An 18,549-nucleotide genomic window follows, 5' to 3' on the forward strand; every position below is an offset into this window, starting at 1 on the left:
AGATTGGCAACAGAGAGGGTAATTGACATGTGTGAGAAAATGAGAGAGGAAGAGAGAGAGAGCTGCAGACGAGAGAGGTGTGAGGACAGAGACGACAGAGGTAGCTTAATGCAATAAAGCATGTAGTATTGACATCTCTGTTGTGTCTATTGATTCCCTATTATGGCCCTAACAAACCCTGGTGGACATTTTGTCATTCGCAATCACGTTAGCGCTGGGACTCGCTGAAGCTCCCCTTAAATCTATACACACACACGTGCACCCACATGCTCGCTTGCTCGCTCTCTCTGTCTCACACACACACACTCGCACACACACAAAACCACACACACACACAGTCAACATTCCTGTGCACACACTGCACGCAGGACCAAAAGCAGTCGATGCTTCCTGATCAATACCAGTGCAAGGTTAAAACCATCTCTGACAGAGCACACCTGTTAATTCAGATCAGTGTGTAGAAAAACACACACACACACACACACACACACAGGTCTATAACTGACCACTGAGTGACATGATTGACACCATAAATAAAATACACACAATACACACACACACACACTCTCAGACACCACATTCACAAAAAACAAGACATCCCAAAAAATAATGGTTACAAAGATCAAGCACTTGCGCGCACACACACACACACACACACACACATACACACACACACAGCTCAGGCCCCTATCAGCCTCAAAGGCTATGTCTCATTCCAAGTCCACCAACAGACTTGTTTCCTGGGTGACGACAGCAAAGAGCAGGGGCCATGCAAAAACTACAGCATAACACAGAGGTCAGACAGCCTTGAGTTTTGTGCTTTTGTGAGAGGAACACAAGCCATCAGACCCCAGGTTTTATCTGTCAGGATCTTCCAAAATGATTTTGCAAGGTGTAAACCGCTGATCGAATATGCCAGTGCAGTTTACAGCTTTCACTCAGTTATAAAGCTATAGGCTACAGTAGATATCTTGCCGTTATAAAAGCATTAAAAGTCTCTACATCGACCTTCTGTTTTATTTAAATTTACACTAATGTTGTGATTAGATGTTTCAGTTTCTGATGGAATGTTACACACTGTGACACACACTAGTCCAAGGTGACACAGGAGACTCCAAAATGCAAAAACATTTCCACCATCTCACCTACAGAAGCAAGTGCAGCCTTCTGTCCAGAGACAAAGAGGTCACAGGAGATCCACAACGTGCCAGAGGCCCATCAGACAGAATGAGGGAAGATCAAAACGTCACGATCCTGACCGTTTGAGGCTGAACTAGACATTACCAAACACTAGAGTCCTTCCATCTTTGACTGCGATTCCACACAAGAGCTGAGCGAAATGGCCTACCTTACTGCTACCAATAGAGCACTATATGGAAGGATGCGCCTTACGACCTTAGAGCATTTGTTTCTTCAATCAGTGCCCAGGCCAGCATTAATGAAAGCAAATCCAAATCATATTTGTTCATTTCAGATATTTTAATACATAAAAAGATGTTAACATAAAAAAATACTTAAACAACTAAACCTAAGAGCATCCAGGTGATGCTGCTTCAGCCAGGCTCAGCCAGATCAAAAAGAGTATGAATACTTGTGTAAGGAAAACCAATTCATACACCAGTATGAACCTTTGTATTTTTATGTGATGACGTCACATATGTACACAATTGTACACAATTTGTACAAGTGCATTAACAACAAAATTGGCATAATTGGCAAAAAACATCTGTTACTATACATTTGTGGGGTTTAAGAAAATATCACTCACCATATAAGTTGTTATTCATACACCAAATATTTTCCTCATGTTCTTGACTCTTTCATTTCAATATTAAATTTGTAAGTAAATATGTTGATACAAGCAGCTTTTTTCACAGACACAAACCAACGAATGCCAAATCTGAGTAAGCCCTCAACATCCAACTCTCCTCTTCAACCTGCCTAAGCTATGTTCAAGCTTATCATGAAAACTCTCTAAAGCCACAAAATACTGAGTATACTTTATTTTCTCTGTTTCTTCCCCCCAAAAAACTGAAGCTCATTGCCTTGGGTCTCTCCCAGGTGTTTATTCAAAATACCAAGTTTGACATGCATGGCCTGTGGCGCCTCTATGCGGATGCTCATTTGAATTTCCAACCGTTTTTTTCTTGGTGACATGTATTTAAGGAGATACATTATCGTGGAATCAGATTTGGCGCGGACGTTTCGCCCATCTGTCAGCTGAGAATTTACGCTTCGGTGGAGGCGAGACAGGGCGCCTACAACCTCCACGCCCCCTCCTCTCACACCGCACCTCAGAGACGCATATCAACGGCGCGCTTGCCGTGGCACAAATCACAATCACTTAAAACGTTTTCTTGATCGTAGAAAGTTTGAACTTTATTGCATGCTGAGGCCTACATCGCAGGCCGCATGCTGACTTAAAATATTTCCCTCTCACCGTTATTCGAAGCTTGCTTGCTATACATATTTTAAAACACACCATAGCTAAAAATTAATTCAGCTGAAGATAAAAAGAAATACTTCAATTATTTTCTTGTCCATTCATTCCCACTGTCTAGTCGTCACATTCGCAGCCCATTCCCCTCTCTATTTTCCCGCAGTTGGGGTATTGATTTCGGCGGGATCAATAAATTACCATGAATATTCCCTGTACCCTCCGTGAGAGGAGAGAGGGAGAGACGGGTGCGCGGACAGAGGCAGACGGAGCGGAGTAGCAGAGACAGATGGAGATAAAGATATGGGCAAAAGACATTATGAAGAATTCATCTGCAAGGCTATCAAAACAGTTTGCAGCCATAGCATCCTAATAACGGGCTCAAGTTCTTCTACAATTTTAATCTTCACGCCCCCACTTCCTTCAGGATACAGAAAGGATTTAAACAATTTCATACAACATCGCTTTTATTTGACTACAGTGGATTTTTATTATGGTCATTATGCGGTTTGCCTTTGGGTTACCGGGTGGTTCGACTCCAGACAAGTTTAACAGTGATTATTACTTCCTGGCCAAATATGACACAATGGAAAGGAGAGGGGTCTTACCAGAGTTGGAACGAAGGGCCAGCGGGGACTTGAGACGCCAAGCGCTGAAGTCGGACGCGGTTCTCTGAAAGACGAACGGCACCGGCAGGGGGACAAACATGATCCGCTGTCGTCGGGCTTTAGTTGGGAGTTTGTTGTGGTTCGTCTTCGGTTCTTCTGTATTCTCTCTTGAATGCTTCCCGGGTTAACTGCGTTTGAGGTGTGTCTTGTAGGACGTTGAATATTTGGTTTATAGGAGTGTGTAGGCCTGTAGCTAGCCTGCTATCTTTACATTTTTGGTTTTGTGCCTTTATAAGTAACAGCAGCTGTCCATTAATTTTTAAGACAACGTAGCCTACTCACGCTAGACGTACACACAGACGGATAGACAGGATCCAGTTAAAACAGTAGGCATACAACTGTATTCTCAGTACAAGTCAAGGCTACTTCGAGCAGTAAGAGTAACTTAGTTCAGAGGATAAGATCGGTCGCGATTCATCCCGTCTTTAAAGCTTTGCAAAATGTTTTATATTTCGTCTACAATGGACTTGTGACCAAGCGTCGTATCACTTGTTTTTTGTATACGCTAGTCTATTTGTGTTTGGCATTCACTTTGATTCTTCTCCGCCTTCCCGCTATCTTAATGGAGACAGGTGTGCAGACTGTGGACTAAACGTCACAGTGGCCTTATCTGTCTCGACAGTTTTTTTCCCTTTGGTATCTGCTTGTAAATGTATCTAAATGTAATCAATATTTACTTTCACTAAAAAACATCTTCAATATCACGTAAGCAGGCAGGTACCGGTAGGATACAAAAGACACAGGCAGCAACTCAAACGATTTTTATGTATTTGGTTCGTCTATTTGGTTTGTAGCTGTCTTAATGTGGATCTCCTTACGCTTACACACGCACACAAAGCAGCATTTTAAGAGGACATAAATATATAATTAAATAATATTTTAATGCATTTAAATAATCAAATAATAAGTAAGGCTACGCAAGGACCTCGTCGGGTACGCTCCTCCCCCCTCACTCCTTGTCACAGGCCGGTATAATTAAACGCAATCAATCGATAGAGAACTAAATAAATAAATAAGTCTGGTGTTTTAAAATCACGCTCTGGATGTACAAAGTAAAAGAGTAAACACGGTACCCGTTACGCGGTCTCTGTTCTTTGGATATATCCCGCCATCCGTCTGTGTGTCTGTCTCTATGTCCCCGTGATTTGGGAACCCCGGTCGCTTGGTCCGACTCCCTCCAGTATGAAAGCGCTCTGGCATCGCTGCCTGCAACATTGAGGCGAGAGGACCAGCCGCTACTCTCCCTCCACCCCCTTTCTCTCCCCACTCCCCCACACCTACACCCCCTCTCCCTTTTTTACTAATCCTATATAAGGCGAGCTATCCGCTGTATTGATCTCTTGATTATGCCTCTTTCTAATGACCGATAATTGCGATGGTCGGGTAATCAATGGGCTTATACAATAGAAACACACTTGGGGAGTATTTAGGACGTGTTTTACAAGCAGGTGATTATTTGTACCATATTTTCACGAGAGCACATATTTCTAAGCAAGGCGGTCAAATCAGCTCTATATGTGGTCAGAGAAGGAATGGGAAATCGCTCAGAATCTGAGCAGGCACCCAGCTTTTTCTATTGACAGCCCCTTGCGCTCTCATGTCCGCAAACAGTGTATGTGAAACAAGTTTTGCCGACAGGACCCGAGCAAAATTAGTGCGTATCCCACAATACGCAGACCACCAGGAATCATCCTTGTGTACACACCTCCTGTTCCCCCATCTTGCCGCCAATACATTGTAGGCTACGCTGTCCGTTATAAAGCCACAATCTGCACCGCGCACTTACACTCAAGATTATTGCCGACATAGATTTTTTAAATAGAAAAATCTATACGCTAAACATCGCAGTCAATACGGGAAAATCGAATGCGCAGGGCTTGATCTCTCTCTCCCTCCCCCCACCTCGCGTTCCCTCTTGCTCCCCCTCACGCCACTACCCCAACACTGTGCTGCGAATATTTTTAATGAGTTATCGATCGATCGTGGGCCCACGTATCACACGAAAACATGGAGAAAAACAAGCCGTGGCAATGAAAATATTTGAAATAAACGTAAAAAGATCATTATGAATTTTGAGGTGAATGATTTCTCTCTGTTCAAAAATATTACAGAGACATTCATTTTATCCTATTCTATCCATATCTTGCTTTTTTCCTTCAGCCTCTGCAAAGACACCACAATGGTTCCGCGAGGCTTATTGTCCCCTCTCCCCCCCCCATTCCTCTCCCTCGCGCCCCTCTCCATTTGACAGATGACATCCGCGTGTCCAACCAACGAGAAAAAAAAATCAGAAGCGACTGGTTGTCCTTCACAAACCCCCCTCACGAGAGAGGGCACGCGCTCAGAGCCCCCCTCCACCCGAACTCCTTCCAGACAAAAGCAATTATTTCTTGTAGAATATAGTGTGTTTTGCGCGTCTATCGAAAGGAAGGGGAGAAGGAAAGGTGTGTGGATTGAAGATGGTGAGAGACCCCCACCAAGTTTACAGACACACACACACACACACACACACAGAGAGAGAGAGAGAGAGAGAGAGAGAGAGAGAGAGAATCTCAGGTTTTAGAAGGATATCACACAAGCATTGGTCATATTCCATAATAATCCAAGGAACCTTTGATATCAGTTCAATCAAAATTTGAGGTAAAAAAAATCAGGTGTGCTATCTAGAAAGCTGATGAAGTGTGTGTCAAGAACCCAAACAGTTTCCACACTAAAACACAGACACACACGCACACACACATACACATAGATACAGAACATTATTGACTATTAAATATATATTGTAATTGTAATGCCAATTTTTATGTGTAATTACATTAAAAAAAACACATTCAACACCTCCAAAGCAAAAGAGTGCTTCAAACAAAAATGAGAATATAGAATTTTGAAGGGTGCAAAACAAATCTGTTCATGTCTGTAAAACTGTGAGGCCTGAGTGTGTGTTAGAGATGCACACAAAGGTGTGTGTGGTGGCAGGGGGCCAGAGATAGAGAGAGAGTTCATTGTTAAATGGCCATGTCATGTTGACAAACGAGTTGGTTGAATTAAATTCTCTCTCATCAATAACAAGGCGCCCCAATCAATACGAGCTAACAATTATATCACCTCCTCTTCACCACGGTAACAAGCAGCTAACACTGTGGGCATGCACTCCCACTGACATACTGCTGTCTCTCGCTCTCTCGCTCCCTGCCTCACACACACACACAGACACAGACACACAGACACACACACACACACACACACACACACACACACACACACAAACACACAAATACACACACACACACACAGCTGCTACTTGCATACTGTGCTGCCTCATTTCTACAGATGTGTGGCTGTACACACACACCACACACACACACAAACATATGTCTATCCTTCCAAAAAAGAAAAGATCCATTTAAAGCCTCTTTCACTGCAGACTCACTTTCTCTTTCACTCTCTCCCGCTCTCTTTCTGTCCCTCTCTCTCAGACTCTTCCTCTCTCTCTCTTTCCGTCTCGCTCCTTCAGTCTCCCTGAGGGTGGCTTAATGATCAATGCTGACATCTTGTCAATACCCAGCTCAGCCCCTGCCAATATCTTTTATACAGATCCATTATTACCACTGTTGCACAGACAACACGTAAAACGCGACCCACTGCTTGAGGTAATTAACTCACCATCATAATGCCATATTGGCAATGAATGAACACATCAAGGTCAGCCGCTTGCTTTATTGACAGGTGTGATCCCTCGTGTGCAACAAAGGCTTTATTAGAAATATTGGCTTTTGGGTGTAAGCTATTTGAACGTCAACCTGTAGCACGAGTATTTTCCAGCTTTATGATATCGAAATGGAACAGCAGAGGATGGAAAAGAATATTTTTTTCAAAAAGACATATTTTTTGTTATTGAAAGTAGATTTAAAAAATTGACGTTTATAATGTTCAGTGCCATGCCAGAAAAGCTTGTTACCCTGGATTTGATTTTTTATCCATTGAGACATTTTACATAGCTTCACAGCAATAAAGAAAAATATTCTATATCATTGAGTCTCTTATAAGCCTTGTTTTTTTTTCCATCTCACACAATTTATATAAAGAGCTTTTATTCACACAGTGATATTACAAAATCTCCATATCACACGTTTAAAGGTTCCTATCAAAGCATGCTATGTTTACTGGATTTTAAGGTATGGTCCATGAAGAGAAATGATCAATGGAAGCGTGTCGTAATTTAGCTTAGCACTCCCCTAAGGTCCATGAAGGGGGATTTTTAAATGGGAGTAATAGGGCAGTGAGGCTTAGTTTAGCTTAGCATGGCGCTAGCGCTGACTGCAGCAGCAGCAGCTGGGCCTCCATTTAATGCTGTGACATGGATGCTCACTATCAGCTCCAGGCAGCCACAGCTCTGAGAGGGGGGCCACCGCTGCTCTGTCACAGCACAGAACAGGATCAAGGATCAAGCCCCCACACAGCCCAGGCCCAGGAGCTGCTGTGTGCGTGTGTGTGTGTGCGTGTGTGTGTGTGTTTGGACATGCACGTGCATGTGTGTGTTTGCCTGGACATGCACACGCATGTGTGTGTTTGTGTCTGGACATGTGTGTGTGTATTTGGACATGCACACGTGTGTGTGAAAAGAGGGCGAGAGACTGAAAGATGGTGCTGGATATGTGACCATTTAAAACAGAATATGTATTTAATTCTGATGTATCCTAGACATCGAATGGCATCAGTTACAATTATATTATCATTATGGCTGCTGTGTATCCTACACATCAACCAGCATCAGTTACAATTATGTTATCATTATGGATTTCCATTGCTACTTAACATCCCTGTTGACCGTGGAAGTTATTTGAAGTATTTGACAGATTCACATCTTTCCCTTTCTTTCCTTCTCTTTTGCTTTTCTCTCACTCTTTCCCTCTCTCCTTCTCTCTCTGGCCATGTGCATGGAGACTGTGTGTGGGTAGATTTAGAACCGGGATCAATAAGAAATGTAGAAATCAATGCACTTAGCACTGAGAAATCAATGGACCCTAATCGGGATGCCAATGGCACAAGTCAAAACAATTAAGAGAGAAGAAAAATGTTTAACAACCTCCTCTCTCTTGCTTACACAGAGAGGAAGAGAGAAAGAAAGGAAAGGGCAGAGAGCGAGAGAGAGAGAGACGTACAGAGGGAGGGAGGGAAGGAGGGAGGGAGGGAAGGAGCTGAGATGAGATTGTAGTGGGGAATCACAGAGCGAGAACAGAGGGAAGTAGCAGAAGAGAGGGAGATATATATATATATATATATATATATATAGAGAGAGAGAGAGAGAGAGAGAGAGAGAGAGTAAGAAAGAAAACAGGGAAGCCATGGAAAGGTAATCAAACGGAGGTGAGGAGAGGCACAGAAGAGAGGGAATAAAAAAATGATGGAGGTGAAGAGAGAAGGAGATGCGAGCAGATGACAACGACACACAGTCATCACGGAGAAAAACGGAGTGGAAAATGAGCGGAGAAAACGACCGGTCTCATGTTCGGCGGCGAGAAACAACAGCGTACGAGATGAAAGAAGGAACGATCAACGATTTCAGTGTTTGGAGTGAAGATGTGGGCGGCGGGCGGGGGGGGGATTTGGCACCATAGACGGCCTCATTTATCACTGCCTTAAATGGTGACTAAGCATATTAGAGTGGTCAGTCAGGGTTGTGTGTGTGTGTGTGTGTGTGTGTGTTTTGGGGCTGTGGGGGATGGGGTTTCAGAGGTCCTTTGGCCAGTTGGACCAACGGCTGGAATCAGATGGTCAGACACAACACTGACTCGCTCATCCATGCTCCACTGTGAATCTGGCTGTCAGTCAAGTCTCAGATCCAGTTGCTAATGCAGGGCACAGCAGTCAAATGCTCTCTCTGTCTATCTGTCTCTCTCTCTTATGCACATCCACATCCACACACAAACACACACACATACACACACACACACACACACACACACACACACACACACACACACACAAAAAAGCTTTCATTCCCATTCTCTATTTCAACACACACACAAATACACATTGGCCTTTCGAACAAAACTATTCTGTCTCCTCCACCCTCCCCAAAGAAACAAACACACACACTGAAAATCTAATACAAATACACACATATACAGGAACACACACACACACACACACACACACACACACACAGCAGTCTGGGCTGAATGAAGACTTCGGAGCATCCCATAGCTGAACTGGAAGGAGGTGGGCTGCTTGAAAGGGGGTGCACCAGGTTGATTTGGGGTCGATCAATACTCACAGGCCCCTCTTCCGACTCTTGGCTTTGCCTGGCTTTTCCACGTGCCGCGGGAAAATCAATGCCAAGGCCAATAACTCCTCACTAGTGTGTGGATTAGTGAACTGTCAACTAATCAGGGAGTTACTGAATCTGACACCAGGCCTATTAACCTATCGATATGACACTTGCACCCACCCACCCACTCGCACACAAGCAGGCACACGCTTGCACTCACTAGAAACACGTGCACACGCGTGCACACACACACACACACACTTGTGCACCCACATACCCCCTCGCTCGAACAAGTTCAGGTATATATGATGCACACAAAGGGCAGTGTGACTCAAAATAAATAGAATGCACTTTAAAAATATTTCACATTTTTCGTGCATGGCAATAGTAATTTTGCAAAGCACAGAAAAATGAAGATCAATACTTGATAGGTACGTTTTCAGTACATAAACCTTAAAAATCCTTAAATAATATTTGGTTTTGTAATGAAGAAAAGTGCAGAGATCACACTGGAGCAAGAGGAGTAGTGGATGGATGAAACTGTCACTAGATAGAGGTAAAGAGAGAGAGAGAGAGAGAGAGAGAGAGAGAGAGAGAGAGAGAGAGAATCTGTGAAAGAGAAAGCAGAGAGTGAGAATGAAGGAGGAAAGAAACCTAGTGTGAAATGTGCAGGGGGGATTGGTGAGGCAAGGAAGGACTTGCACGAGGAGTGTGTGAGCGTGATAAGGAAAGAGAGGGAGACAGAGAGGGAGAGAGAGAGAGAGAGAGAGAACACAATTGGGAGAGGTTACAGAGCTGGATCCACAGAGAGGAGTAAAGGGGGGGGGGAGATATTTCGGATTAGGAAACATACGCGCAGGAGAAGGGAGGGATTAGGGCAGAGGGAGGAGCAGAAAGAAAGGGATGTTTTTGGGGAGGGGAAAAAGAAAGAGACTCAAGAGCTTGAATGGAAGAATTCCCCCTCCGCCCCCTCTTCCTCTTCTTTTGCCGTACTGTACAGTTGGTCTTTTTTTTTGCTTGAAGTGTCTGAGAAGGACTGACAGAGAAGAGAGAGAGAGAGACAGAGATATCTAACAAGGAGACAAACATGCTTTGATTAAGGTTGTGTTATTACATTCAAGACCAAAGCACACAGAAACCGTTAGATGCAAAGAAAATACACACAGAGACACAGGCACAGACACACACACTCTCTCTCTCTCTCTCACACACACACACACACACACACACACACATACACACACACACACACACACACACACACACACACACACACACACACATACACACACCTCTGCCAACTATGATCAAAATTACAGAAATGGTTCATATAGCTCAGAGCAGAGGCACATGCCTGTGCTTTACCAAGTAGCTGAGCTTCCCAGTAGAGGCACAAACGGACATAGGAACACGAACACACACACACACGCACACACACACACACGCACACACACACACACACACACACACACACACACACACACTCACACAATCTTTTTCATTGCAGGGAAGCAGCAGAGGACATGACCTGGCTGGAAGAGAAGGAAAGAGAATTACCATTATGGAGTTTTACTGCAAGCACAGTGCTGTCCAGCGTTCACGTTACTATCACATGAGAATCCTGAAGTGTGTGTATGACTGCATCTATACATGAGGGTGTGTGTGTGTGTGTGTGTGTGTGTGTGTGTGTGTGTGTGTGTGTGTGTGTGTGTGTGTGTGTGTGTGTGTTTGTATGAAAAATAGAAACATATAAAGCAAAGTGTTTTGGTGTGTGTGTGTGCGTGTGTGTGTGTGTGTGTGTGTGTGTGTGTATGTGTGTGTGTATTTGTGTGTGTGTGTGTGTGTGTGTGTGTGTGTGAGTGTGGGTGTGTGTGTGTGCGCGTGTCTGCATTTGCATGTGTGTGTGTGTTCATGTGCGTGTGTGTTTTGGCTGAAGTGTACATGTCTGGGGGGCTGGGCCAGCGGGTCAGTGTTTTAGGGGATGAGGGGTCACCAGGGAAGGTCAGGTGTTAATTCACCAGCAAGCAAGGGACAGCGAGACAGCGATACAAGGTACAGAACAGGACTTGCGATGGGAGGGTGAGAGAGAGGAGTGAACCACACAGGGATGACACCATGAGGGGATGGTCCGAAGGGACACTCAGTTCCTCTTGCCACCCCCCTCACTCTCCCTCTCTCTACCTCCATCCCCCTATCACACTCTTTCTCCTTCTAACTCTCACCTCCCCCTACCAGCAGTTTGACCACAGGGGTCAGCCCCTGCCGAATGAGGTCATCCGTCTGGGATAAAGCTGACCTCCGACCCCCTTTGCTTGATCACTTGCTCACATCCTAACCGACTGGACACTGAACTTGCCATCTCTCTGAGCCCGTCTGCATGCACACGTGTGTGTGTGTGGGTGTCAATGTATTAAATGTATGGATGTGCGTGACTTTATAATAATAACTAGCATTTATCCTTTTATTCTTCCTCGAGATGATTCCCGGAGAACAAAACCTAATTCTGTTTGTATGTGTGTGTGTGTGTGTGTGGAGAACGATGCGGCATGTGTATCGCGTTTTTTCATTTTTACCGGCTCGCCACACAAGCCCAAACACTGACTAACACACTGCGGTCAGCACTTTCACATGAACTGGTCTAGAGGCTATTGGTGGCGGCCATTTTCCCACTGCGCTGTGTACCCCCATCATTAACCTGGGATGAAAACAGACAAAAGCTGACCATTGCTTATACAGTACGTAGACTTGAATCTGTCTGTGTGTGATCGGTTTAACTTTAATTCCTGGGGAAAAATCAATCTAGCAGGTTAATGCGGCACTGACCCAGGTCTTGATAGCTCATTGACAAATCAATGGTGTGTTAGAAATATTTAAATGTATTGATCAGGTCCAAGTTGAAGTCCACAGGGATTGAAGCTATCTGTTAATGCTGCACTTGGATGCTCATTTGCCCACTGGCAGAAGTTGATATCTTTTTGCATACAAAGAAAGAGAGAAACAAAACTCTACAGAAATCACTACTAAGTCATAATATAAAACATTAATGACAAAATTCAATATCGATTTGCTTTAGAATTCAGTTGAATATCGAATTCAATGTTCAAAATTCACCCATTTGTTTCAATTAGATCCATTGTCAATTTGTCTAAAGCATAAAACACCATAGGCTACCTTTCTTTTATAGATAGCCTATATCAATTCTTTCAGCCACTTTTGTAGGCATAAATTACTTTTACCCTTTACCATGTTTTCAAATGTAATCTTAAGGTTGAAAATACTAAAAACTCATTTGTAAAGCTTTTATACTGTAGCGTTTTTTTTTTTTTTTTTACGAAATGCTGTGGTTAAAATATTGAACAATAACGAGCACATGCGACACGCAGTCGCGCTCTGTCAGTCACGAGACTGACCACCTGGCCTTTGACCCCCAGGTCACGCGCTAATGGGCTTTGGCCTCTTCTCTTCGCGTGGATGAAAGACGCTTTCTAACGTAGCAGACATGGAAAACACACAGACAAGACACACACTCAGCCACTCCAAAAAATGTGTAAAAGTGAAAAGGTGAAAACATCAGAGCACTTCTGGAATACATGAAGAGGCTTAAACTGTTTTCATCCACAGAATTACAAAGATTATATCATCAGAGACACCTTTCATTTAGAATTCAAACAAAACCATAAGGCCTATTAATATGGTGGGCGGGAAATAAAATTAACTAGACAGCTAAGCTTCAGTTTCGAATAGGCGAAATCTTTTCATCTCGTAGCTTGTGTGTGTCGCCTATTTCTATGGATCGGTTAAATGCACACTCCTTTCCATTCCTAAAATCTAAGAGAAAAGATTAACTCAGTGAAATTATAGACTAACCTATATGACAAAATTCCCCTTGCAAGCAAATCAAACACACTCTAATGGCAATAGCCTGATATTCCTGAAGTTAAACTTTGTTTTTTGCTTTGACTTTGCTTTAGGTTCAACTAAAATGCCTATCACGACCTTCGTCAGCATTACATTAACCCAATAATTGTTTTTGCCATGATTAGGCTACCTGCCCGTCATGCTCGTATAGTTGTTGCAATGTAAGGACCCAGTAACTTTAAATTAGAACAGCTGTTTGAGTTTGAAGTATACACCTAAAATCAAACACTATGATGGTTATAATTATTGCTTTGTCTTGAAACCATATCCTTCCTCGATAAATCTGGCTCGGACTGTTATTTCACACTTATACCGTATAGTCCAAAAGTTGTGTTTAAAGCATCGTTCCTTGCATTGCCTATGCACCTGTAAAAACCTGTAGCCTATTCAATTTGCACATTAATCTGTTTGTAATAAACTGGTTTGAACTTGGGCGTTTCTATAATGAACGTTAACTTTCAAACAATCTAAATAAAGCCCTTTACAAATAATAGATATGGCACACTTATTTGCCGTTGGTAGGCTAAAGATCTGCATTTGCATACAGGCATGCTGCACACGGATTTGATCATTTTAAAGAATGGAACTTTGCCATGAAGAATAAAACTATGTTCATAGCCTACTTCGTATTGTAAAGGAATACACCTGGGTATTTTCTTAGAATATAGCATTGAAAGTGTAACCTTATTCTGCATAATTATGACTGCATAGTAAATATTTGCCTTAAATAGCATAAATCGAAATATTTCATATCGGATTGAAATTATGTGTGTGTTTCTTAAAACGTTGAAAAAAAAACGTGGGCTATGAATATATTCAAATATTCAAATGTATGAATATGCAAAATTATCCATTTGCATTGTTTTAAATTGGCGATTCGATTATTGAAATGGACGACTGGAATGTGAAATAAATTGCTGATTAATTTGGTTTTAGGTTTTAGTAAATAGGAATAGGAATAATTAGGAATTTCTTTAAAAAGAATTTATGGGGGACAATAATACTAATATGTGTTATATTTGTATGTGTATGTACATTTTTATCATATTTGAATATTCAAAGGGCACAATAATAAGAATATTTGAAATCACTACTTGTTATTAACACTGGCTTTTATAAGTGGTAGAAGTCCAACATGTTGTAAGTTATGCGATGTTATTGATCATTCCTATATAACAACAAGCACAGAAAAACGTTGTCAACGTCAAATATAGTGTTAAAACATTACTATTGCAAAGTATACAATCTGTAAAATGATCTTAATGACTGAACTCTCAGTGTTCAGTTTCATTGCTGCAGGCAAATCAATGTCTTTGATTTAGCCAGGTGGACAGGATGGCACAGAGAAGGTGTGATCGCTCCTGAAGCACAAACAATCAATTGGAAAGTGAGAATAATTACTATTAGTTTAAGCCTTGAGAGTCGCTATTGCTATATCTTCAGTGAACTTCGCATAACTGCTTCCCTCTGTTCACTAAGTATAAAGCTGTGACCGCGCATTTGTGGGATAATTGTTCTGGGGAAAACAAATATTGGTTCAGCTAAAATAGTCTTTCCCTCTCCACCTCTTTCTCATTCTATGTGTGCGTGCGTGCGTGCGTGTGTGTGAGAGAGAGAGAGGGGAGATACATTCATGCAGCAATGTTTGCATGTGTAAATAGATTAAATAAGAACGTAACTGTATCCAAATATATACGCGTATCGTGAGACATAGCCAAGGCCTATCGTCCCTGACTTATTCCTTAGCCGTCCCACATAGGGCAAAGGGACGTCAGGAAAAGGAAGAAAGAGAGGGAGGGAGGGAGGGAGAGAGAAGCTCTCCTCTCTTCCTCTTACTCCTGTCAATTTCTCAGCGGTCGTGAGACTGCTCTTTTAAAACCACAATTCCCTCCTCTTAATTGATTTCTCATAATTAACTCAGTGTGTTCATCGATTTCCCCTCGACAGCGTATCGGCCTTGATATCCGCTAACATACCGGCCACTCGAGTAGAGCCTTATTATTTTCGTGTTAACGGAAGTCAGGCGGGGGCTGCCGAATAAATATTGATCACATTCAATAACAATTACGGTTCGGCTGTACTAAATAATCCTATTTCTGGTGACACCAACTGCGGGCCGCAGCCGCATTTTAAGGTCATCTGAATGTCCGTCGTCCATCGGGTAGGGGGGCATTCCCTCCCCTATAAAGCAGCGTTTGCTGCCTAGACTACTTCTCAATGTAAACAATGTATTTGTGTATGAACATTGCTTTTTTTTTAATTGATAGTAACAATTAGCTGTTTAAAGAGCCTACATTCAGTTCAAATTGTCTGAGGGAAATTGTTCCTGTTTTGAGAGAACTAAAGGGAGAATAAGAAAAGTAAATACCATTTATACAAGCTACAATATAAGTAATTGTGTCTTGTAAGTCTGCTAAATACAATAACCATAACCAATTGTGTGGTTTATTTTAAATATATATCCATGTATTTTTCTAGAATTTTCTAGAATGGGAAGATTTGTTTTTTTTGTGGTACCGAACATACATCAGCAGGTAATTCATAAAAGATTCTGATTTTACTGACTGCACCCATGTTCCAAATTCTGTCTGATTAACTTTGTTGCGCCTGAAGTGAAATCACAATCTTACACTTCGTACTAGTCTTAAATCACCTTTGAATCAAAATGACTATATCTCAACCTGGACACAGGAGTTCTCTATACTGCCATTTCTTTCAGGGAAGTACCCTAAAACAGGGAAGGGGAAAAAGAAAGAAAGCAAGAAAGAAAGAGAGAAGAAAGAGGGGGTGGTATTGCTGGGGCCTCCCTGGTAGGAAAAGTGTCTCATGAATTAAACGCCTCAAGGCTTTCAAAAGCAGGCACGTGTGAGGGGCCCCAGCAAATAAAGGGCCGGGTCCATCTGGCTCTCCCCCCAACAAGAGACAGACACACAGACAGAGGGTGCAGGAGAATAGAGTGCTGTGCGGTTGACAGAGAGACGAGGGCCAGGGAGGCTGAGGGCGGTTCAGGAGCAGTTCATCTGCCTGCATGAGCAGATTCATACACAATGCCCAAAGTGTAGAGGGGCTGTGTTAGGTTAAGAGGGTCCAGAGGATGGGCACACACACAGCAGAGAAGAGAAAGAGAGAGAGAGAGAGAGAGAGAGAGAGAGAGGCAGAGGAAAAGACCATTTTTTAAAACACACAGAGACACATATCTTTAATCCATTAGCGACCTTCAACCACTTTTTCCCCATTCCTCATACTCGCCATCACCTTCTCTCTCACCCTCTCTCTCTCTCTCTCTCTCTCTCTCTCTCTCTCTCTCTAGCTGCTCAGCATCTTGGCTGTTCCCATGACAACTGAGTTGCTGCCGTGAGTGTGCGAGAGGGGAAGGGGGGGGGGGGGATTAAAGCAGGTGATGGACATTGGCTCCTGACCTGACTGTTGTGTGTGTCCAAGCATCAGGAGTGGGATTTATTCTCGATAGAATGCAACTGATTGTAAGCCCATCTGAAAAGTTTCTAGAAACATTACAATCACTGAATTTCATCTCAACATTTCACTATCACCTTGTGCTGTGGGCAAGTCTATTGTCTATTGTCAATCTTTATTGTGGAGGCCATAGATGATTTCAGCAAAAAGGCTTCAGTGGTAGCCTACAACCAAGTAGATTACATGAATAGTGAAAATATTACTGATTTATTTGATTCACTTAACTGTCAGCTTCACTTGTGACTCTCACTCTTCTCTGTTGCCTGGGAATATGAAAGTACCACCATGTTGTGGTAAACTGGCCTTTTCTCCTTTAACTCTGTGTAACATGAAAGCAGTGTGAGGTTGGTTATGCGGGCCAAAAGTGAGTCAGACTCAATGAGTGAGTCAACATGCAAATAAAATCCTTTGAACTATCGTTTCAATCGTTGCTATGGAAAGCGTTTCCTCTAGGCAGTTTCAAAAACAAAGTAACTGAAAACTTTGTGATAGACTATATTTTTGACGGACGGACAAGCCTATCTAAACCAGGAAATTAACGTAGCCTTTATAAAGAGGGTTAGACTTTTTATTACAACTTCATGTTACTGTCGCCAGACCCCTACTTGGGGCACGTGCCCCAGTATTGAACTGCTGCACCCCAGTAAATAAGTTCAGGTTTTCAGCTCATGTAGCCTATTTGGCAGCAAATTATTATTATTACTACATTGATATTAATAGGAATATAATTGGATCTCTTTCTATCAATGTCAAAGCAACGCAGATTAACTAAGCTAAGACGCTCTAACCTTGCAGTGCATATCTGTGGTTTTATTGATGTGCGCACGCAGCAATCGGCGCTCAAAATAAGGATCAGGATAATTGAATAATGTCCCTCTCATTGTTGAGGGGCGCATTGTTCCCTTCTCCACCACTAATGTTTTCCCGAGTATCCCCGTTTTTCAACATTTATTAGATCAACATAACCCCACTAATTAGTAGGCTTTCTTTTTGCCACACTTTAGTAAAACAAAATAAGAGGTTGTCTCGTTGGCAATGCAGGAATAATTAATACAAATTAGTATTGATATAGTTTCCTATGGTGATTTCCAAACAACAACCCCTATATTACATTACATTACATTTGGCTGACGCTTTTTAACCAAAGCGACTTCCAACAAGGGAAACAATCAAGGTAGAGTCAAGTGAGATAAGGACAGTTAGTGCAGCAGTAAGTGCTAAGTGCTAGAATTAGCAAGTCTAGTTATAGGTAAGAGGAGATACTCTGAAGATGGACAGCAGAAAATTATTTGCAGTAAAGACAGGGAAGCGATAGAAATAGATGAGACAAGTGAGAAACAAACTATCTAGCTAATCTGCTTGTGGTTCTGGTAAATGTATGCCTGAATCATTAGGCTAGGCTATATGAATTTGGAGAGGCTTAGGCCTAGCTGATTTATTGTCGACTTGAATTGGGTTTTGTTGGGCTTGGGCATTGTTATTTTAAATATGACTTTGCGCCCACAGACATGATGAGAATATTCTTGATGTGTGTTAAAATAAGTATTGTACTTTGTACAATTAGCAATGTGGTTTCAGATTCATCACCAGCATATTATGTGAAAAGCGGTAGGAAATGTATACGGAATATTGTAGAGCCTGTTGTATAGCACATTCCATGTAGCAGCCATTCAATAACAAAAGTGTGATTTGAGTAACATCGTGTTTGAAGCCTAGCGAACCTGGTCCTGATTAATATGTTAGGGTATTAGATTAAGATGCTCTCGCTACAGAAAAAGAGA

At 42.4% G+C, this 18,549-nt stretch overlaps 1 protein-coding gene across 1 annotated transcript in view; it reads right to left on the reverse strand.

The window, feature by feature from the left end:
* The window catches only part of pou2f2a (POU class 2 homeobox 2a), a 48,345-nt gene extending 45,200 nt beyond the window's left edge, over positions 1 to 3,145 (reverse strand). The window contains exon 1 of the mRNA XM_076300988.1: positions 3,046 to 3,145. Within this exon, the coding sequence (XP_076157103.1) occupies positions 3,046 to 3,145 (100 nt within the window). The remainder of the gene's footprint in view (positions 1 to 3,045) is intronic.
* Between the last annotated feature and the right edge of the window lie 15,404 nt (positions 3,146 to 18,549).

This window comes from Alosa pseudoharengus, unplaced genomic scaffold (assembly GCF_046254945.1).
Source record: "Alosa pseudoharengus isolate Yale_2024_CS ecotype anadromous, Long Island Sound unplaced genomic scaffold, YU_APseudo_1.1 YU_APseudo_1.1_scf_23, whole genome shotgun sequence".
Classification (NCBI taxonomy): Eukaryota; Metazoa; Chordata; class Actinopteri; order Clupeiformes; family Clupeidae; genus Alosa; species Alosa pseudoharengus.